This window comes from Hetaerina americana, unplaced genomic scaffold (genome assembly GCF_022747635.1).
Source record: "Hetaerina americana unplaced genomic scaffold, ioHetAmer1.1.p SCAF_5, whole genome shotgun sequence".
Taxonomy (NCBI): domain Eukaryota; kingdom Metazoa; phylum Arthropoda; class Insecta; order Odonata; family Calopterygidae; genus Hetaerina; species Hetaerina americana.
Genome location: NW_027287095.1, coordinates 85,885,393 through 85,908,463, shown reverse-complemented (window position 1 = coordinate 85,908,463; position 23,071 = coordinate 85,885,393). Strand labels below are relative to the sequence as shown.

General features: G+C 36.1%; 2 protein-coding genes across 2 annotated transcripts in view; one reads left to right on the top strand and one right to left on the bottom strand.

Annotated features, from left to right (window-relative positions):
• IntS2 (integrator complex subunit 2) overlaps positions 1–21,394 on the top strand; it is a 26,598-nt gene extending 5,204 nt beyond the window's left edge. The window contains exons 5-17 of the mRNA XM_071592059.1: positions 349–555; positions 2,331–2,500; positions 3,394–3,591; positions 4,893–5,076; positions 6,486–6,634; positions 7,261–7,706; positions 9,638–9,790; positions 10,762–10,914; positions 15,003–15,198; positions 17,457–17,715; positions 19,633–19,743; positions 20,264–20,477; positions 20,934–21,394. Of these exons, the coding sequence (XP_071448160.1) occupies positions 349–555; positions 2,331–2,500; positions 3,394–3,591; positions 4,893–5,076; positions 6,486–6,634; positions 7,261–7,706; positions 9,638–9,790; positions 10,762–10,914; positions 15,003–15,198; positions 17,457–17,715; positions 19,633–19,743; positions 20,264–20,477; positions 20,934–21,295 (2,802 nt within the window). The 3' untranslated portion in view covers positions 21,296–21,394. The remainder of the gene's footprint in view (positions 1–348; positions 556–2,330; positions 2,501–3,393; positions 3,592–4,892; positions 5,077–6,485; positions 6,635–7,260; positions 7,707–9,637; positions 9,791–10,761; positions 10,915–15,002; positions 15,199–17,456; positions 17,716–19,632; positions 19,744–20,263; positions 20,478–20,933) is intronic.
• Positions 21,142–23,071, bottom strand: LOC139693784 (protein CUSTOS-like). Its single transcript, XM_071592060.1, has 3 exons — positions 22,966–23,071; positions 22,766–22,895; positions 21,142–22,695 (listed from the first exon to the last, which is right to left on the bottom strand). The coding sequence occupies exons 1-3, from the start codon at positions 23,045–23,047 to the stop codon at positions 22,323–22,325; spliced, it is 585 nt and encodes a 194-aa protein (XP_071448161.1). The 5' UTR covers positions 23,048–23,071; the 3' UTR covers positions 21,142–22,322.

Below are 23,071 nucleotides of genomic sequence, written 5' to 3'. Positions count from 1 at the left end.
CCATATTAATCCTTTGATTTACACACACAAGGCTATAACATTATATTTTGATTCTTTAAGGTTATAATAATTGGAATTGGTTCATGGTACTTTTAATTTAGGGTACGGTATGGAAAACGTAATACATATTTGGTTTAGAATACCTGGAAAAGTCAGGGAATTTTGATGAACAAAATAAGTAGCTACCGTGACATAAAACATAATTGTTAACATATTAGTTATTGTAACATATTAATAATTATTTTACTTTGGTTGGTCCTGAAGTAGTTCTATGACTATATTCTGGGTTTCAGCTGAGAAATAGTGTTTTTGATCTTTTGGCTAATGTTTTACTGTTCATTTCCGCAGGTTGAACTCTGTCGAATGCCAGCGCTAGCAATTTTCCTGAGTCTGGAGCACAGTCAGATAACACAGGGTGGCATTGCCAAAGAATGCATTGGGGATAGTCCCTTATGGGAGACCAGTGACATTGTGGCTTTTGTTTCAGGTCTCCTTTTGGGCAATGATCAGCAAGTTAGGAATTGGTTTAACATGTTTGTTCGCAATGGTCAAAAGGTGAGTCATGGTTCTTTTTTGAACTTTTTAACGACAGAGAAAGGGCAAATGCGTATGGGCAAGTAAAAAATCAGTACATTTTCCTTCGTATTGTGGAATTTTCTGAATGGTCAACATTAGAAAAATTGCATTAAAGGCTCAAGTCAGTACATGTTTGTATTGCAGAACAACTGCAACTACTTTTAAGGGGTTTCTACCTGTTATTATAGGGCAATCTCAGGGTTCTGCATGGGAAGAAAATAGCACATTATTTCACAAATCAAATTAACTGGGAGGGAGGGCAAATAAAATATATAGCAAGGAAATCAAAATGCGGTTTCAGGTGCGAAATGGTGGATTTAGAACATAATAATGAACAAATGATAACACTTTTCCATTAGATATTCTTTTATTACACGACCAGTTTCGATATGCTGCGTCGTCTTCAGGTAACTGATTTATACCTGAGGATGATGTAGTAGGGAGAGCAATCGGCTCAAATCTTACTATTTAAAATTAATTATAAATGTAAGGGCCTGGCACTGGACTTTAATAAGGTTTTAACCTCTATTCATTTAGTTTTAACCTTATTTCTTGCTCTTCAACTATCCATTTTATGAATTTTCATTAATGTCTACTTACGTCTTTTCCTGCTGGGTGACAGAAGGGCACACATGTGTATTTTAAGGCGTGTTAGGTCACCAGCCGTTAGGGTATTAAGTGACTTTTAACTTTTGGTAATATAATATTTTCCAGCAGTTTGATGCCTTCTGTTGCGATAATGAATTTTGTGAGGGTACACTATTATCCTTATATTGATCAGTCTATTCGGAAATAATTTTCCCTTAACTTCCCATCAAGGCATAATCTAATAATCACAATGGGGCTACTCCTTCTGTGTTAGCATTAAATGTAAACATAATTTTTATTTATTAGTAGTAAGTCCATGCTACTCTGTATTTCCAGTTACTTCTGGCCAAGGCTATCCAAGAACATTGTAATGCTCTGTTTATTAATAGTGACTTTTAATGACGTGGACAGCTTTTCTCTGTAACTTAGTCAAGTTAGAAATTTAGTTTTGACCAGGCAAATCAAGAAATTAAACAAAAAATTAGACAAATGATTGGCTCGAAATGAAGATCAGAGCCAACAGATTTAATAAAACCGCAACGTAAATCCTTATTTTGATTGTTTCTCCATTATTTATTTTATGAGTCTCAGTTAGCTACTGCAACCTTCTAGATATTTCTAGTGTGTTTTCTTCAAGATAACTAAGCTGACAATTATTTTGATTTCTTTTTGTGTTTGGGCTTTTATAGTATGCTTTTCAAAATTGAAATTTTTACTGTTGGCATTATGTTATTATGGAGTTTAATCACCCATATTTCAATTAAGACTTTTCTAATTGCAATATAGCATAAATCAGATTTGATGGAATCATATTTTTCCCTGAATAACTTCATTCCTCTTAACTTACGAGTAAGACCATAAAAGAAGGACTAGAAAATACTGGAGTTGGTATGTGGTATGATGCTATACTCAAATTTAAAGCCAGGAAAATCTGGGAAAGTTTTTCATAGCCATAAAAATTTAGGGAAAATTAAATTCAGTTCTCTGTAATCACTCTTTATGTAAAATGAAAATAATCATCTAAGCATAGCATCCTGTGCCGCTGTCTCATTAATTAATGGGTTTTTGTCAAATGAAGCTAATTGTTATATTATTATCCATTATTCTATCATTATTTTTTTTTAATTATGAAGCTATTAATGTACATGGTGCCCTTTATCATCCAGAGAAAATGGGAATCCCACTCAGCCTTGCAATCCCTTCGAGATGAACTGCTCAGGCGTCTTCAAAATATCATCCTCCACTCTGTTGATGGGCAGTTGCCAGAATCCAGGGTTGTGCAAGCATCAGCCTTGTTGAGGTTGTACTGTGCTCTGCGTGGGATTGCTGGAATCAAGTGAGAACCTTATGGCTATAATGCATTAATGAGCTAACGTTTACATTATTTCTAAATTCAGCTAATTTTTTCAGTGCTTTATTGTAAATATTTAAGATAGTCATTAGTATGCATGATTGATGTTAAGAAGTCATACTTCTTATGGCACAAAATATGCCATCACTGAGAATCCCTACAAATTTAGTCCAACGGTATATATTGTCGATGCTGAGAGGTGTTAAAAACTGATTTGAAAGGATTTTTCAAATAAAAATCATGATTTTCTGAATGTGAATTTTTTAATATATTCCCAGAAAATTCTTTCTGGTTCCTCATTTCTTTCTTTATTTTCATTGTTGCATTGAAATGCATATTAGCGGATGACTCCGTTAAAAGTTACTGTTGTGGCATCTCCCGCAGTATCTTGGAATATGAAATGTGAAGGCTTGGTCATAGCAAAATGCAAGCAGCAACCCATTGTCAATTCCAACTTTCATGAATTTATTTACAATTTCCTAGTTTTGGTATTCCGACAAGTAATTAATTAGGTACATTGTCCCGATGTTTATAGTTCTTCTTACTAAATTTATAAACTAGGCGTACAATCGTACAATAAACCCCCATATGGCATGATGGTTATGCTTTTTCAAATTGTTTCGCCTTTTCAAATTGTACAATTTGAAAAGCCAATTAAATGGGGAATTCAGAGGTTCGTTGTTCAGATTATTTCATTTGGTATTCAAATCAAATACTCCCTCTTTTGATGTATTCTACTTGGCTACTGAAGAAGTGTGTCACAACAATATTTATACATTTTATCTAAATTTGCAAGTCAATGAATGATGGAGTGGTAAATTGATGTTCATTCTTGTAGTCACTATACATTTTTTTTCCATTCATTCTATGCCCATTAGGTTCCAGGAGGATGAAGTGGGCTTGGTGGTTCAGCTGTTGACTTCACACCCTCCCCCCTCCCCTGCTGGCGTGAGGTTTGTCTCCCTTGGCTTGTGCATGCTCATCGCCTGCCCCTCACTCCTCGGGCAGCATGAGCACGAGAAGCAGAGCATCGATTGGGTCAAGTGGCTGGTGCAGGAGGAAGCGTACTTTGAGAGGTTAGCCCACCACTCATTTCTCAATGTGTTCCCCCACCTCTTAACATCCATGCTTTTCTCTGCCGGGCATGAAAACTACTGTAAACAAATGTAATCAATTACTGCCATGCAAACTGTCACTAATTTTTAATAGTGCAATGTGACAAGACATGTAAGTTATTAATAGAGCCATGAGAGATTCAGGGACAATGTAAAGAATAATTAGAGGAGCTTTATGGTCAAGTTATAAGGCCGGCCAGTTAAGACATAAAAAGGGCATGTGGCATAGAAAAGGGTAGCCTGGGTCCATTAATACTAGATAGTGGGATAGAAAAAGCACAAGGGGAGACAAAGTCAAACAAGGCTGGAGTATACAATAAAATCCCCACAGATTTACTAAATAGTTGAGAGGTAAACTGGAAGGAAGGGATTCATTTGAACTTATTCTCAGTACTTACGTGGAAGGGAGATGATCAAAGATTTTCCTTGAGTCCATTTTGATCCCTATTCCAGATGAATGTCAGCTGTGTATGTGGACCATAGAGCAATACGTTTAATTTCACATGCAACAAAGTTATTTATAAGAAATATCAATAAAATTTTTATGATATAGTGCAAAGAATGATCTATGAGAAGATGAGTTAGGCCTCAAGAGTGGAGAGGAGTGCATGATAGCTTTGATGGAGTGCATGATGCTTAATATTTATGTTTTAATGTGATGATTGTTTAACATCTTTTGAAGTTTAGACACTATATACTCTCTTCTTCCACTTAATCCCAAAATATTACATTGAAGACAATGACAAACTAGGTTGCAGGCAGTTTGCCAGCAGCAAAGTAACTGAGTGAGGTCTTAAGTAATCGGTTGTAAGAAATCAAGGATTGTTTATTTAATCATATTGAGTTGTTGAGCATTAATTAAACAACATTGAATGAGACACCTCGATTATTTTTCCCTTCAGTTTGTAAACTGGTGTTCAATATAAAATTCAGTTATTGAATGTATGATTCAATAGACCATCCAGATTTATTACTTGTAAATGTGTTCTTGAGTCATGCCAATTATTTTCACAATACAATGGTCACTGTGTATCGATTAATATACCTGCAGTGCATTCCTGCTTAAGTTTTTGTAGGAATGGAGCAGAATAGTCATTGGATGTCTTGTAGGGAATAAATGGAAATTATTCTGGCCAGTATTTTCATTGTGGAGGATTATCCTAGCTAATAAGTTCACCATATTATTACTAATGTTAGCCCGTAATTACTGTGATGTATGATTTAAGGTTCTAACCCATAGTTGTTCTGTTTTAATTTTAAAGTGCAAGTGGCGTTGCTGCTTCATTTGGAGAGATGCTCCTCCTCATGGCCATCCACTTCCACAGCAACCAGTTGAGTGCCATCTGTGACTTAGTTTGTGCCACCCTTGGGATGAAAATCTCCATCAGGCCGAACAATATGACGAGGATGAAGGCAATTTTCACCCAGGAAATATTTACTGAACAGGTATAAGGAGGGGAAAATTAAATATGTGTTTCAATGGAAGCAGATGAAAATGTGGTAGCTAAAAACAGCTATTGATATTAGTAGGTTTTTAATTAAATGTTGACGGATTATTTATAGAGATAATTCAGGGCATCTTTGAGTTATACATAATGGTCACTTTAGATACCACTCATGAGATAGTTTGTATTCTGTTCTTTTTTACATCTCAATTTTCAAAATGTAATGGAGACAGGTCTCGGTGTATGTTTAAGGTGATCATTTTTTTCACACTTTTTGATCAAATTTTAAGTTTCCGTTCAGTTGGGCATACATGTTTCCCCCCTATGTTCATCGCCACTCATATCCATCCATTCATTTTCACCGATCTTGATTTGGAATTCTCGTTGAACTCCAAGATGATTTAATTCCATTCAATATATTTTTATTTTAAGAAATGATGACAATCTGTGATTTTGAGAAGCATCTGTGAGGCAGTGGCGGGAGTCACAGTCTCGTTCTAGTAACCATTGCATTAATGTTGAATATATTCACTCTTCAGCTGTTGACACTTTCGAGTTTCATGCATAATCTCCATTTGAAAATGAATGGCAGTATTGCTGACTAAGTACATTCAATGCAATCTATCTTTAAACTTTCATGCGGGAAAATAATATATTGTTAAATATTTTGAGTGTGCAACTCGAGACTTTTTCAACAACAAATAACAAAAAACAACTCAAGAGTTTCTGGTAAAAGGCTGAAACCTTTTTCTTTTCACTGCTCTGCACTCATTTGTATGAGTCTTCAGCTGTCACAATACATGATTATAGGCACAATGTGTGGTTTATTGAAGTGACATTAGGTGCACCATTCAAAAGACATTTCCGAACTTTAATATAATCCCAGAAAGATGGATGAACAAACAGTCTTTTTTGTCCCAGTAAGGTGCTGTAACTTGTTAATGACTGCACCAACCAGTTGACGATCCCTGCAGTAATGTAATGACCCCTTTTTGGTCTCATGTTTTGTCCAACCTTGCCACTAAAGATTGCACCTTGCAATTTTTGCCATCAGGAATACTCAACTGTCTTTCAAAAGCTATTCATCGAAATCATTGAGTGAAAAAAAAAGCATCAATGCTTCTATTGTAATATTACTAAATGCATACAGCAGAAGTATGTTGTTTGAATGTATAATACTATACTTGTACATGAGATGAAAATAATGTGATGAATGGAAAGAATCATTGCTTTATTGACTTTTGCAATGTTCAGAACAGTTTTTCTCAAAATTGTTGCTGAAAATTAAAATCTTTATCTCTTAATGAGAATTTGATCCATCAAGAATGTTGATAAATGGTTGAAGAATTTCTATGCATTAATGAGTTGTATGAAGTGTATATTTTATTGCTTTTTATTTTGTTCTTTAAGGTGGTCACTGCCCATGCTGTTAAAGTTCCTGTCACTGTTGATTTAAGTGCAAAGATATCGGGATTTTTACCTGTTCATTGTATTCACCAACTCTTGAAGAGTAGAGCTTTCACCAAACATAGGGTTCCCATAAAAAACTGGATTTACAGGTTAGTAGTGACCATGGATGGATTAAATCTGTGTGTGCTGTTATGTTAGCGATTGGATCAAAATTTGATAAATTTTTCATAAATATTTGTAATGCATCGTTGCCGTTTGGTGGCTAGGTTTTCCAAACTTATGATGAGTCGATTCAGAATGAAGCCATGTATCTGAGTAGGAAACGGTTGTATTGAAGGAGTGATGTTTTTACTAAAATACAACATCATTAGGTTGTAATGCTTGCAATAAAAGACCATCATAAATATCAAGAGGGCCCAGGTTTGAATTCTGGGTGGATACAAAATTTTTCAATGGTATCCCGATCCCTAGTTTAATTTCTTTGTGATAAGAGTGCTTCAAGTGGTGTATGCCATCCGTCAGATTCAATTTTGTGACCCCTAGGCAACTTACATTATTTAGAGGGGACTAATGCCAATACCAGGTTTCTCCCTCTGCCATTCCTCCTTTCCGTGAACATCCTAACACTACCAAGAGCCCCAGCTACCCCTAATGGTGCAAATGACTTCAGCTATTGGTCTCCTACCCTAATAATATACAAATACAGTACTAATGCTATTCTTATGTGCTAGAAGTAACTTCAGTGGCCCTCTCATGTTTTCTAAATTCTTTCCAGGCAAATATGCAGCAGTGTCCCTCCCCTCCACCCGGTCCTCCCAGCCCTCGTCGAGGTCTATGTCAACTCCATCCTCGTGCCAAGCACAAAGGCTGCCACCCCCCCAGAGCACACCAATTGTCCGATTGGGGAGGCGGAGATCAGGAGGGTGTTTCAGAACTCTGTGTTTGGTGCACAGTTCGACACGAAGAAGAAGTGGGGTTCGTCACCCCCACCCAGCGCACCCCACCGGGGTGAGGGAGGACCCCCTTCCCCTCCCCCCTCCCTCACCTCGCAGCTTCTCCTCCTCTACTACGTTCTCCTCTACGAGGACACCCGCCTGGCCAACATGCAGTCCCTCGCAGCCACCAGTCGACAGGTTAAAAGCTACTCGGCTGAGTTCCTCTCTGAGCTCCCCATCAAGTATTTGCTGCAGCAGGCACAGAAAGATCAACTCAGTTATGCAGGCAAGCAAGATCTCTTCCTTTCACTCTTTTCCATAGGTGTGAGTAACTTTGATTGCGACGTATTTTGGTGAAACTTCATTATTGCTCACATTTATGTTGAGTTAACATCACTAAATATCCAAATCATGAGGGAGGGCAATTTGTTATGCTAATCAATCACAACTATGCATAAAACCAAGGTAGTGGTTATACTTGAGCTAATTGAGGTTATTTTTAAATAGGTAAGGCTGGATAAAAATATGCCTTTGTTGTTAATGATGCAATAGTTCCGACTTATGTTACGTTCTTTCGTTCAGTATGAACAATCCTTGAGGCCTGTATTCCTAGTCATGGTTACAGTGAAGGAGGTGGAGGGGATACCTTGGTAATACAATATCCCCTCTCCCCTGTATTACAGTAAGTCCTCAATTTACATCTAAGATGCATGCTAAAATATGCAACATGAATAAGAACCTGATTTCTGTGAAAATAGTGAACCTTCTCTTTTAGGTTAGAGCATTTCTGCTCAAAAATATTATTGAGATTGAAAAAGATTCTTTTTTTTTGCAAACAAAAGCACAAAACGCATTGTAATTACATGCCCATATATATTTCATGAAAACTGTGGTTGAATGAAATTCATGTCAGTGAAGAAAGTCATATTACCCAAAACAGTATATTGATTTCAAAAGAGATGGGAAATTGTCGAGTGATTTCATGGTAAGTGTACAATTAACAGAATCTTGTCCAATCTCAACATTATTTTTTAGCAGAAATGTTATTTCCTAAAAGTATGAATATGGATCTCGTTTAACTTCAGCAAAATGGCTCAAGTTTTCTTTTGTGCATTTCGGTTAAATAATCATGCAATGCTTATCTGTTGCTGTTCTCTGGTATTATCTAAATGTTACCATCCACCCTTGAAGTTTAATTACATGTGCAATTTGTTGATGTTGCGAAAATGATTAGAAATATTAGAAGTGATGTTTTTTGATGTAGCTACTATTTTCAATTTTGGATTAACATTGCTGCCACTCTTCACTCCTGATAAGTCACCTCCCTAAATATGTGGCTAGACACAGTCTGGATTCTGCCGGTGACTGGGTTGGTGATATCTGCATTAGCGAGAGTTTACTATACTGTTATTCATGAATCTACCACTTGACACATCCCCTTCAGATTAATAGTCTCCAGAGTTCCAGTGTACCACTTCATATTATATGTGCAAACAAAAGAGACATACCACTTGGCAATTCTTAAGAAATACACATAAATCTGAGGGCAATCAAATATAAAAGTGTTGATTTTATCAAGACCAGTGGACTTGGCAGCAACTCTAGCTGCTGGCAATGATTTAAAATTTTGAAAGTTACATGTGCCTGGAAAAGTTTTTGCCATGGAAAATGCCATGCAAATGGATTCAGGCTTTAGTCAATTCTGCTGATTTGATGAAACGAATGTTTATCTTTTTTATGTTTTCTTTATAGAAGTGACATTTCAAGACAGCATGTAGTCTGCTTTGTTATTCATAGGGTGTTAGAGGCTGGCTTTCTCAACAATTCACTTCATACTCCTACCTTTTCTATCACATGAGGGCCTATCATGACTAGTAGAAAAAATGGCCATGTCTATTAAAAGAAAATTTGAAGATTCAAAAGGAAATAAGGCATGCATCTCAAAATGCAATTATTCCAGAATTCTTCAGAAGTAGTTAAGCCTATTACCCATTCAGAGTGAACGGGAGGAACTTGACTATGTAATGCTCCTTGTGTGAATTGTTGGCTGCCTTTCTTTGATAAATTTTAGAGCAATTTTTTGCATATATTTCAGCACAGAAGGTGTTACTGATATTACTTATGTTGAGTCTTGTAACTTCATTTGAAAAATGTCAGGTGGTCGTATTGAGTGCTGGTGACATTTTTAATTAATCAAATTTTGTTGCTCACTTGTAGGTTTATTTTCTCCCTTGCTTCGCTTGCTGGCAACCCACTTCCCCCACCTCTCCCTCGTGGATGATTGGCTGTATGAGGAATTGCCCAATGGAACAGTTGAGAACATCAAACACAAAAATCATGCACCAGTTTCAGAAAATTCTATCACTGAGGGTAAGTTATAATGACTCTTTACAATTGTGAAATAAAAAAAACTTCATGACTTCATAACACATTAGACTGATGCACTCTCTTGATTAGTCGACACCCATAGACCCATATGAGGGACTAGTTTCCCTCTGATTCAATAAAAGAAAAAGAAAATGCTTGGTGATTTGGTTCTCTTCTGGATGGTAAGTTTGTGGTTTCCCATTGATGTTCACATTAATGGATTTTGGCCACTATGTAATTTTTACTGCACCTGTAGTGAGATGAGTGTTACTTTACTGACAGATTCACATTTACTTTTTACACATTTTATTAAGGAGGGCTTCTGCACCACCCTCAGGGTACTTGTTGGCTTCTTGTTTGGTGCAGCCACTTGTCGAGTCACACCACCTTCCCTAGATTTCATAGAATTTTTCAACCTAGGATTTCGTGAAATTTTTAGATTTCATATTTCACAGCTAACGTCAGTATCTTGAGGTTGACTCAATTTCAGAATAAATTGGATGCACTTGATGACTTAAAGTGAAGCCATGAGTCAAATTCAAAAAAAATATCCATGTTTAGACGAAAATTCAGGAGTGGAAATAAAAAATGACCTTTAATAATTATGATAATCTCTGTTGGAAATTTAAAAACCTTAAGAAGTTAACAAATTGGCATAGATATACCATTGTCAACTAATTCCCTCGCTGAAAAGTAGGCAACTTCACGATTGATATTAATAGGTACTTCATTTTCTCGTGCTTAGCAAATGTTACGCTTATTCTAATGGAGTTTTTAAGAACAACCATCACTCTTTTGGTATACGTTTTTATCCTTAAAGTTAACCAATTACCAGGAAATTTGCATGTTTCCTTAGGTATTTTGTTGTCTATATTAAAAGCCTGGACCTAATTCTCAATGATGAGTTTTACTTTTTTAAAGCTATAACTTCTTGATTCAAGCTTTTTTAATTTTTTTATGGCTTTGTTTTTCAGCATTCAGCCACATCCAGGACTGTCCAGCTCGAACAGGTTTGCTGTTACAGCAACTCCTGAGTATGCCACCAACAGATATATGGCCTTTTGCAGAAATATTTGTGCAACACTTCAAGTCTATCCTGGATGATAAGGTTCCCAGATACATACAAGGTAGGTGAATTGACATCCTTGTGCTTGAAAGTTTCTACAAAAACCAAAACTCAACGAGACTGAATGTCTGGTATTATTTCTACCATGTTTTTTCTCTCAGGTAAAGTAACTCGACCACATTCTGAAGTTTGATTGATTTTTAACTTATTGAGTTTTTTTGGATGTGCATGCCAAATTGGGGTCAACCCCTATTTGAATCCATCTCATATTTTGGCAAATGGAGTGCAAAACCTTTTTTTTCACCTGTATGTAAATTAAAATTGTATTTGAAGACTGCTATTTAAATGGTGTTCTGTTTGTACTTTGAATTATTTTATTGTATCCCTAATTAATTTTGTTGCCTCTGGGTTGATTTGTATTATTTAGTTTTGATGTTGTTCTCATAATTTTTATATCACTACGCACACATGCTAGCCCAAGAAGTAATATAGCATTCAGCTTTTAGTTTTCTACTAAATATGGTTTAAGGAAATGGATGCATTAAATGTTAAAAACCCTTGCTTGTATGTGACTGATGTTTTGAGCACTTAGAATAATCGACTGCTATTTCCCTTAAGAATATGAGGTTCTGTACAAAATGTCAAAAGAAACTTTTTGTCTTGCAAACTGCATAACTGTTTAGATTTTGACTGAGTAAAAAGTTTAATTTCACTTTTATAAACTCATAACTTCATTGAATATTAATATGCTATAGTTGTAGCATATTACAAAGGATTAGGACGAAAGGGTAAGGAAATAATATCTTGCTCTATTTCTATTTTGTCCTCAGATGAGTTAAACGCAGGAAATACATCATATAATTACACATTCTTGAAGCGTTGACAACTTCTGTCTAATTCTGGCTGCTGAGTCTTAAAAAAATTCATGTGGTCTCTCTTCTTGTAGTCAGGAGTGTTCCTTAGTGAAACAGTCTTACAAAAGTTGTGGATTTGTTGAAGGCTTCACCATTTCACATCATATGGATTAAAGTTTTGTTTCCTGGCACGGTGTAAAAACTCAAAAACATTTGGGTGGCAACACAAATAGTGTAATTTAATGAGATTGGATAAAAAGATGGTGGTGTTACGGAGACTTGACAATGGGGAAATTTTTTACTCCTTTCAGTAATTTAATGGAAAAGTATAATTTCATTCTAAGAACAATTCAAAATTGTGAGGCATTAATTTGTTCAGATGCTTTGGTAGAAGTGTAAAATTCTGTATATTCCAAGTACAAAGAAGGCATTAAAGAGTTCTAACTTGAAATAGAGTTCCATTAGGCTCTTTGGCTATCTGAGAAGGGGCCATGCGTTTATTCCAACACTTTCTGACATCAAGTGAGTATTCTTTAGAGTATAGGTGTTGATGCAATGAATTGTGAGCAAGAGAAATTTTAGAAGGGATTTGGATTTCTTGAGAAGGGGCTTAGACAGATTTCAACTGTTTCCTGAAGATTGTATGATATTAATAGAAGAGGGTTACCCAAGGGAGAGGATTGTTGGATGAGGATACCATTGTGGACTTAACCTATTTGAATGCTGACGGGAGACCACCTCAGACAGCAATGTAAAATCATGTTCTCCACCTTTTATTCAACAATGGCACTTAATTTAAATTGCACATTAGTATAATGCAGTGATGAATATACTAATGATGGGGAGTAGCCATGATCATTCATTGAAAGTCACTCCTATGTTAATTGTTGCGACCAAATGATTACATTCTTTATTAGAATTTTAACTTTAATGTTGTCCATCTCTTCCCTCTCCTTTTTTAAAGCACCTGTTGGCTAACAAACAAAAGAGCATTATTGGGAAGGAGTAGGGAATATTTCTGCCTTAATTTAATTTTAGACTACTTGAATAAAAGTAATGTTAGACAAATTTGTTTCATGTTAATGTGAAGTACAAAACTTAATTCCTGATTTTTGGTATACTTGTTTATTTATCAACCATGGTATTTTTCAACTGCTGGGGTTTTGAGGAATGTTGGTTGACAAGGGATAACTTTAATATTATTGCACCCATTTGATGTTAGAGTGAGATATGGCAATCCAGTGGGTGTAGCTGCTGACTGACGGGCTTGTTTTTATTCTGGGTGATGCCTCTTGGGCACCCTCAGCTTCAACCATGGCATGTGATTTTTCAGGGTGTGCCAAATCTTTCTGGGATATTACGGGTTGCACATGGAAAGGAAGTGTCCGCATTACCCTGTTGTTTGAATTTCACATGCCACACATGTTGGGTTTAAAGTGAGATGAGCTGTACCCTCGTGCACCTATCAAACTATTTTTCAGGTTGAATACTGTGGGTTGATGTTAGGAACTTAATTTCAGTGCAGGAGGACACTCAATTATGAACTGTGATTTAAAACTGAATAACTAATGGGATTTAATTACCCTTAAAATTTATCAAATGACAGAATTCATCAAATAATAAAAATATTACCCTCATAACACTTACAGGAAATGCAGGTTTTGTAAACCAGAATCAAAAACGCCTGTTGTCTATCGGATAATTTCATGTTATTATTCGGTATCCTAAGCTGTAGGTAACCAGGGAGGAATTTTAATTCTCTAGATATTTTGTGTTTTTTTCATGCATTAGTCATAGCACCTGCTAAGTTGAACATCAATCTATTTCTTGTTCTCACAGTAATGTAGTCGGCAGTAGTCATTGCATGTAATACACAATGCATATTATACTTCTACATCTACAAACTAATATCCTGCAAGCCGCGACAAAGGCGTGTGGTGGGGAGATTTCAATTTTAGAGGATCTATACTTGTCCCTTAAATGTTTATTATCTGAAGATGATGTGTTCATACGTGCTTTCTTTACCCTAGAGTGTAGCATTCTCTGCTTTCGAAGGGTTTTTCTAACGTCTTTATTGTACCACCTAGGGTTGCAAATTGCTTTAACATATTTTATAGGGATGAAATCTATGATGCCTTTTTGCATAATATTGACAAATTCTGTCCAAGTTGATTCCACGGTGGCATGACTTAAGCGCGATTTGAACTCGGGTAGTGAAAAGTTCAATTGACTGGCAAAAGTTTCAAAGTCTGCTTTTTTGGTAATTATAAATTTTTCTTACAGATTTTATTCTTAATTATAAATTTCATACACAGATTTTAATCATCATTTATATTAATCTTTTGGCCACACACAAGGAAAATAAAGTAAAATTGAGCAACACATTTCCTATGAATAACAGTTTTAATTAAATGAAGAATACAATGTATCTTTCCACTGTCCTTCATTTGTGTACAACTGGTTACAGCACTACAGCGTTGCTTGCTTGAGCATTGTACAACAGTAAAACGCTCAAGTGTCATCATGATGACGCTTGAGCGTTGAAACCGGTTGTACACAAATAAAGGACAGTGGAAAGATACTTTGTATTCTTCATTTAATTAAAATGAATTTCCACAAGGTTGAGCCGGGAACAATTGAATAACAGTTTTATTTTCACTAATGCCTTCAAGTTGAAACTTATGAACTACCAAATGTAATATGTATTTATGTATGTATTTACGCCAACTTATCAGAACCCTTTCCACTAAAACCTTGATAAGGCAGAAGGGTTTGTGCATAATTTGATTAGCTGCAATATTTTTAAATTTGTCCTGTTATTTATCAATTTGGAAAGTTTAAAAACTTTGCAGCACCATTGCACCTCATATCCTAATTTCACAGTTATATGCTTCTCATGCAACTTATCCATATGCAATTTGTCCTGAATCTTGATTGAACTATGTGTGTAATTAACTAAGATTCTTATAAATTTGTCAGCAATTGCATAATATGAGCTTAATTTATCATTCAGCTCCATTTCATGCTTCATTTTACTCATTAGGAGGACATTGGATCAGGTTGTTTAAGAAGTCCACAGATGTGCTGAAATCATATGAGCACACAGTTATTGGCACCAATTGGCAGTCAAAAGCTCCTAGGGTATGAACCAAGGGATGTCAATTGATGTCAGTCACAGCGGATGCGTTAATGACGAGTTGAAATATTTTACATTCCAGTGTAGATATTATATTTGTTTGGCAGCTGTGATGATTTACAATTGGACGAATTTTAATTAAGCATTGTACTTTTTCAGAACTTTACAAGAGGGTTTGGCTGCGGTTGAACACAGTTCTTCCACGATGCCTGTGGGCCATAACTACCCATTCCCTTATTCCCCATGAGAATGAAGACTTGGTGAAATTAGTGGTTCCAGTCCAAATGCCTAAATGTCAGGAAAACATTGTTCTGGATCCCCTGCAAGTCTTACGTTGTCACCCTACTGTGTTCAGGTTAGTTACAAAAAATGTCACATGCAGTAAAACCTTGATAATCCACTCTTTGGGGCCTATTCATTATTAGATGCAGCCAGAGGTCTGGATTATGCAAAATCTAGATTAACCCGCAATTTGACACAGGTAATCCTAGGGAATATTTTTCACCAATGTTAATGTGCATGCTTAATTGCTGATAGCTTAAAATGACCATATGGTAAACAGGAAGCTTCAAGTGCAAAAACATCTTATTTAAATTTGACGAAACCCTATTTGAATAAAATAAATTGTAGAACGTCCTCAGAAATTAGCAGAGTTATTATTAAGTAGCTTCAATCAGCAATGATAATGTTTTATAAGCTATGAAATCATGTTAAGATTAATCCTTCACGACTTTCTTGTGCAAGATGACTATCTCATCACAATTTAAAAGCTCAGTACATATGCTACCTTCCCTGAATGAATTTTATCAACCCAAAGTGTTAAAAATTATGAAGACCAATGAGATGATATAAAATGATTTAATTATTAATGCAAAGGAAAATCAATAGCCATGCTTAGAGAAATATAATTGGTCTTAAAGCGTACTTGAAAAATATTTTATTATTATTATATACATACGTGCATAATAGACTTTATTCATCGCAACATAGGCATATAATGTGTTAAGCTGCAGAAATGTACTGAAAGAATATACAGGGGCATTGTTTCAAAAAAGCTACTCTTTCATAGCTTGCTACACATACCATTATAGGAAGGATTCTTCCAGCTTTTCATCTTTTGGTGACCTTATTGCTTTTGTAGGCTTTCAGTTGAGACTCGGTGTTGACATCCTACTTGAGAGTAAATACCTTGATTTAATCATTCTTCTTTTTCATATCAGATACAGTATTTAGCTCTACCAAACTAGTGACAGGGACCCCAGTCGCCAACTTCTCAAGAACCTTCATCTTGTGTACAATGTTCAAACCTGTGGTTTTTTCAGTGCCACAATTTTTTATGCCATTTTAATTGTGCCAGTTTACTTTCAGAACTCAAAATAATAGACATCTGCTTTGGAAGTTGCGAAAGCGCACATAAAGAACTGGTGCTCTATCAGTAACAAATATGTTGCATTTCGTTGAATCAATGAATTATTTGCTTCATGTAGCTCTGATAATTCATGATTTTCGGTGCAAGTGGAACTATGATGAATTAATAAAATATGGTTTTAATTAATTTCTAGAGAGAAATACAAACAAAACGTAGTAGTTTTTAGGGGAGGCTACCGACAGTTAAGGTCATTTGCGCCATTAGGAATGGATGGGAAAGGAAGGGTGGAGAGAAACGTGGCATTGGCCTACTCTTGCTGAAAGGCACCAAGGGGTCCACAGTTTGACGTCCCATCTGACGGACGTCGTACTCCCAACCTCGCTCTCCATAAAGCACCTCAAGTAGGGATAGGGATACCACTGAAATAGATTTTCAATAACAGATGGCAGCACATCACAGAGTTGTATTTCTTATTTGGACATGATTGGAGTGGTAACTTCTTTACAACGCAAAGGAAATACAGTAAATCTTTTGAATGTAAATAAACATGTTGTTATTTATATTTAGCTGGTGAATGCATGTTGATTTATCCCTAGAAATACCCACTACAAATTTTCATGTACATAGTGGTGTTTCCTTATAAATCCATATCAATATATAAGGGGTATACCTATACATGTTTTGACATGTATACCCCTATATATCCATATATTTGATAACCCATTGAGTGTTTCTTTGGTGTTGGCGTGAAGGTATTTCTTTTTAATATGAACAAGATCTTGAAATATGGTAAATTAGGGACTATCCTCTTGATAAACATGCATGTATCTTACTCAGGAGGTAGTGTATGGTTTCCATCATCGTTGCAAATGGTTAAATTCCGTGCTATAAATATGAATCTTGTAGGTAGTTTTTAAGTTGCTGTTCACATCCAAATTGAACAATGAATTAATGATTCTTTTAACTACAGCACGTTGTAACTTATCACCTATGTGATTTGCATGAGTCTGGATCAGTGAGTGTTCTCTGCGAGTTTAATCTTATTTGAAAGTTGATTAAAATGGTGTACCATGATAGAATATCATGAATTGTGTAGAAAGATTGTCTGGGTTTCCTGTTGAGATGTCATCATTGGGATTAATTTTCACTCTGCAGTATTTGTTTGTATTTTTAAAATTACAAATAACTTATTTTTATATAAGTGTTTCTGTTGTATATTCATGTGTTTGCCTTGGAATTTTCAGGTGTGCGCCTGCTCTGAGTGTAGTGTTACGGGTTCTGGAGGCCAGTTTGGCAGCATCTCGCAGTCAGCTGTCAAGGCAACTTTTGGATCACCCATTGGCAATAAATTCAAATTCTGGTGGTGGGGGCTATGGCACCAGTGGCTCCCAACTCACTTGCGATGCGGAACGTGAGGAATTGAGGGCTGCCCTGGTGGCCACTCAAGAGAGTGCTGCGGTACAAATTCTCTTGGAAGCATGCTTGGAAATGCCGGAGGACAGGGTGCGTGTCACTTCTTATTTCTTCGTTCAAATTATTCCTTGTGAGCCAAAGACCATGTTTATTATGTCACCATTCATTCGGTAATTAAATAATAGCAAAGAAAAAACTCAATAGTTTTAGAATAATGAGTAAATTGCTGTTGGCTCTGTGGTGGGGTTAAAATGAAGGTTCAAATCACCATTAAATATGGATTTGGTGTTGCTCTACAATAGTCGTTCACAGTGTGACGTGAACATAGTCATTAAGGCACCGTAACAATTTATTAGCTCTCAATCTTGAGATATATTTAAGTAATATTAAAGACAAGGTTCTAAAGAAACTTAAATTGTATCTAACTTATATTACAACCATTGTATCGTCACAACAGTTTTTCTGCTGTCTTTAATTTCATTTGTATTGTAATTGAATCATTTTGTCAGTATATTTCATTGATTTAATTTGTGGTTCTCTAAAGTTGGTGCATTCATGTTTTATTTGTGGGAATCACCTCAAAAGCTTGTCGACTTATTGAAAGGAATCATTTGCCAAGTGAAATTATATAAATTACCATACTTGATCTTGAATTCTATGGTCTCGGGCTCAACTTTGTGGAGGTTCATGTTCGTTTGAATGAAAATACTTTGTAACTTCCACACAATTTTTATTAGTACTACGAATAAAAATAGTAGTAGTGGTACGAATAAAAATTGTGTGTAAGTTACAAAGTATTTTCATTCAAACAGATACTTGATCTTCTTTTCAGTTTATAAGACAGTGATGCTTACCTCACCCACTACCTTCCCAGGGTCCAGTCCTCTCCACAAAATACTCCTCTCTCTCCTGCGTACATATCTTATGTATTTAGGTGCATATTTCAGATGTTGCTAAAAGATCACTTGTCAAGGTTAAACTCATCACATATATTTAAATGAATAGAGTGAGGAGGTATTATGCCTTCCACTTCTATGACTGGTCAAAAATTTTTAAACTTGAGTATATTAGCTACAATTGTCATTGAAATTTTTGGGGTCATTCAGTGAATAGACCATGCAACCATTTAATAGCACCACGGCATATAGACAGTGGTACAAGCTGTGGTGTTCTGATATGAAGCTCTGTACATGCTTCTCTAATAAATGCTAATTAAATAGTTATATGATTTCACTTGCACTTGATATTTTTCAATCTATTTGAGAAATCCAAACCACCATAATGAACTTCAAATTAGACTATAAATCATTAGGTTACCATCATGTCCTCCATCAGTCTCTGCCCTGAATTGAGTGTATAAAATTATCATTTGTATTTTGTGGCATTGAAGATGCATGGGCATATGCCCCATTTCAGTTGGGTATGCTTGGAGAAAAAGTTTTTTCAGTCTACTTGTGTACGAAAGCATGGAAATTATTCAATAAGGTATGTTTGTTGCTCTTTTCCTTAACCTGTAATAATGATAACTGTTTCAGTAAATAATTATATTTTGGATTAGTAGTGGGTAGTGTGATCATCTAGGGTAAAATTAGCCCTCAGTAGTGAGGATGTCTTTAGCCTGCAGAATCCTAGCCTTCACATGCATGTGACCCTAGGGTGATTTTTGAGCCATTATTTCTGAAAAAGTGCTCTTTAAATGCCATAAAATGTGGTAACTGGAATATTGATTGTGATCTAGTTCCAATTTTGACCATTTGGTGACAACAGAATTTGTTGACCTCTTTTAAAGGTGTTGGGAATTATATCATACATGACCTTATGAATTCACTTAATGATTTGACTCTTTTTTCATCATACCTTGTAGTTTGACTTTTGCTTAATAATATACTTGTCAACTTGTGGTTTTAAGTTGGGAGCTCTTGATTCAGAGTAGAGGATTCATCATTTTGCCATTTACGTATGCACATTATACAGCTTGATAATATTTGATTTCTTTTTTTAAATTAGGCTAAACCAGGCCAGATGTGGGCCCTGAGGGAAGTCAGGAGTTTGATTTGCTCATTCCTCCACCAGGTGTTCATTGCTGATCCACACCTTGCAAAGCTCGTGCATTTTCAGGTATTTTATCTCAATCTTAAACATGCAAATTAAGTACTATTGTCCAGCTGGATAAACATTATAGTATCAACTTGAGTAGCCTCAGGAAGTTGAACATAATGAATAACTGGTCGTAGTACTTTTCTGCTTGATAAAATTTTTATTTTACGACCGCGTTTCGATGTGCTACATCATCATCAGGTCTGATGAACCTGATGATGATGTAGCACATCGAAACGCGGTCGTAAAATAAAAATTTTATCAAGCGGAAAAGTACCACGACCAGTTATTAATTATAGTATCACCTTCTTTTTGAAGGTTCTTCATTGGAGGACCACGGGTAGTAAAATGTTATATTTCCCTTCATTTTTCCTTGTACTCACCCAGTTTTCACTTTACTTCGTCAGCTTATTACTGTAATTCTGTGAAAACTTTGATTATAAATCATTATTAATAAACTGTTCTTTATTATAAAGAGATGGATGGTATAGATATTATTACAGCAAATGCGACATAACACAAGATATCACAATTTACACAGGGCTACCCAAGAGAACTACTTCCTGTGACTGTCCAAGGCATACCTTCTATGCACATCTGCCTTGATTTCATTCCGGAGTTGCTGAGTCTGCCTGCTCTTGAGAAGCAAGTGTTTGCGGTAGATCTTGTCTCTCACTTGGCTGTTCAATATGCACTGCCCAAATCCTTGAGTGTTGCCCGCTTAGCACTGAATACACTTTCAACACTTCTTGGAGGTAAGTTGTTGCCTTGTTCAAGAATGATAACATTTTTGTCCCTCATGCTGTGACAGTGAACTTAGAAGTATCAGTGCACTATGGATTACTGCTTCACATTTTAAGACAAGTAGTCTTGGCAGCCCACTATTATACTTACTTCAAAGTTTTGAAGGGGATTTATCTCCACTCAGCTCTGTTCACTTAAGGCCTAAAGCTCTTTTCTATGCGAGTGGGCAATAAAAGGATAAATCACCTCAAGGGATGAAGTTTCCAATGATTCAGTGCTTGGATTTGCTTTTGATTGAACCCAGATCAAAATCAATTGTCAAAATCCCACTATCCTCATTCACTGCGACTTATATAATGACTGAATTCTTTATCCTTGTGGTACAATATTTGTCCACTCCCCTCCCCATACAACTTTCCTATCAGCACCCAATTCTATGAATAAATAATGCAAATGAATCTTTCCAGTGTTGCCTAGTGAGAGCCGGGCTGATTTCTTCCAGCCTGCACTTCCTGCTCTGGTGAGGATATGCATGGCATTCCCACCACTTGTGGACGATGCAGTGTCATTCCTCATGCAACTTGGTCGGGTGTGCGTCTCTCAGGCTTCCCTAGATGGGCTGAGCCCATTCCCAGTGTTGCAGTGCAAGAGGAGCCGATGGGAGTTCAGGGGAGAAAGGGTGAAAGATGAGAATGGCAAAGGGGGAGAGAAAGAAGTCAACGAAGGTGAAAGGGACTTCTTCCCAAGCAATGACACCCTCTACGAGGAAGTACAAAAGACATTCACAGATATATTATCTAAGGCCGTTTTAAAAGTTAAAATTTACTGAAGAACTTCTGTTTTTTTTTTATCCTGAAACCTTAAGAGATGAAGAGTTTTATGGAGATATCTTTTTATATTCTGTACATAATTTAACTGAATCGATAAAGTTGACATTTTTATAAATTTTGGTTTTTATTTTACTCATTCACCTTAATTAATACCTTTGAGGCCTCACTCAGATTCATGAGGCATTTTCCTTAAAATGGATGGAAAAATTGTTCTCCAACAACTTGAAATGCAGGGTTCATTTGTGTCATCATCACTTGGAACTTAATGGCACAAAAGGTAATTGAGTGCAATGGAATGAGAATCTATTAGTTTAAAGATAAATGCCCTTCAAAATAACATAGAAACGCCAATTCATATTTTTTCTGTAGTATGAAGTTGAAGATCAAAGGAAAAATAAGAAAGTGGTCATCACATTCACATGGGTTCTTTTAGTTAGGCGTGAAATCTCATTACGTTAAAATAACCCTGAAAACATTTCAGTGAGCTACGATATGAAAAACTAAATGAAATGTTTTTTCGAAAGTTGATAACTCGCCGCTCCGTACAACAAAGAATGCCACCAACTAGGAGGTTGGGTTCAATCTTGATAACTTTTCACGCTATTTTTTCTGTATTCATTTGACATATTTGCCCCACCAGAGTACCCAAATTAAAAGCAACTTACCCTCGTGAATGAAATTCTATATTAACTCCATAGGATGAACTCGCGCTCGTGTTTTGACTGAAAGAGTTATTTAATGTTTTCCGCGGGAACTAACCCTCGGTGAGAGAAAATCAAGCACACAATAATTTGATTTTAAACCAAATTTGATGAAACTGCGAACTTCTGTTGGCAAATAAGCATGATGGAGCGAAAAACATTGTTTGTGTCGTCGTATATACTTTGAAATGGTTAATATTCACTGCCTTGGGGAGGGAATACCGAAGATGAAGTGCACTTGGCACTTAATTTGTCCAGCCCCATTCACTCATTTTAATATTGATGATGTAATACATATTTTATCTGCACACAGCACTTGATATTACTACAACAAACACTCACTGGGCTCAACTTCAATCAATTGTCCATTTCCACAATCTTTCAGCCTGATAACCTTTCCTTTTTCACACATTCCATAGGCACCCATTTTCTGAAGAACCCATTCTGGTGATACAGCAGCTGAAGATAACCGCTGCCTCTCAACAGAACTTTCATCATCGCCACTCTCGCTTTCGGAACGTTTCGTAATTTTACTTTTCCTTCTTCTTTTGTGGGAGGGTAATTGTTTATGAAACCCCGATTCTAAATCGCGCTTAGTGATAAAGGATTTTGAATGAGAGAATAGTCTGATTCCACCAACAACCTCCTTTGTAGTCGCGCGAGATGCCACACTCTTGTTACTTACTTCCTTCAAATTTCTGCAACAAAATTAATACACCTTCAGCACATGACTTTCCAACAAAGCTTTACGTGTAATGATGAACTTACTTTTGTATAATTGCATCGAGATGCTTGGCAACATGCTTCTGAAAACCGGGGGTAACCTTTAACTCATATGTGCCATTATTTTTCTCTTTGGGTCGCAGCGATGGTAAACTTGTCTCACTAGAAGAGGCAGCTGCTAAGGCGAAATGAATTGATTAATTTTGGAGAAACTAAGCATTTTTTAAGCAAACGTTTAAGTTTACCTCTGGTAAATATATCATTAATAAAATCATGATCAATGGCAGAGTGAAGAAGCTTTTCATTTTCTGATTCAGAGCTCGTCATTTTGAAATCACATACATATATCAA

Bases quoted from the DNA above. Each gene is read 5' to 3' on its own strand.
- LOC139693784 (XM_071592060.1), bottom strand. From the start codon at position 23,047: ATGACGAGCTCTGAATCAGAAAATGAAAAGCTTCTTCACTCTGCCATT. The intron at 22,896-22,965 runs GTAAACTTAAAC...TCGCCTTAGCAG, and splicing joins TAATGATATATTTACCAGAG to CTGCCTCTTCTAGTGAGACA. The intron at 22,696-22,765 runs GTAAGTTCATCA...ATTTTGTTGCAG, and splicing joins CTCGATGCAATTATACAAAA to AAATTTGAAGGAAGTAAGTA.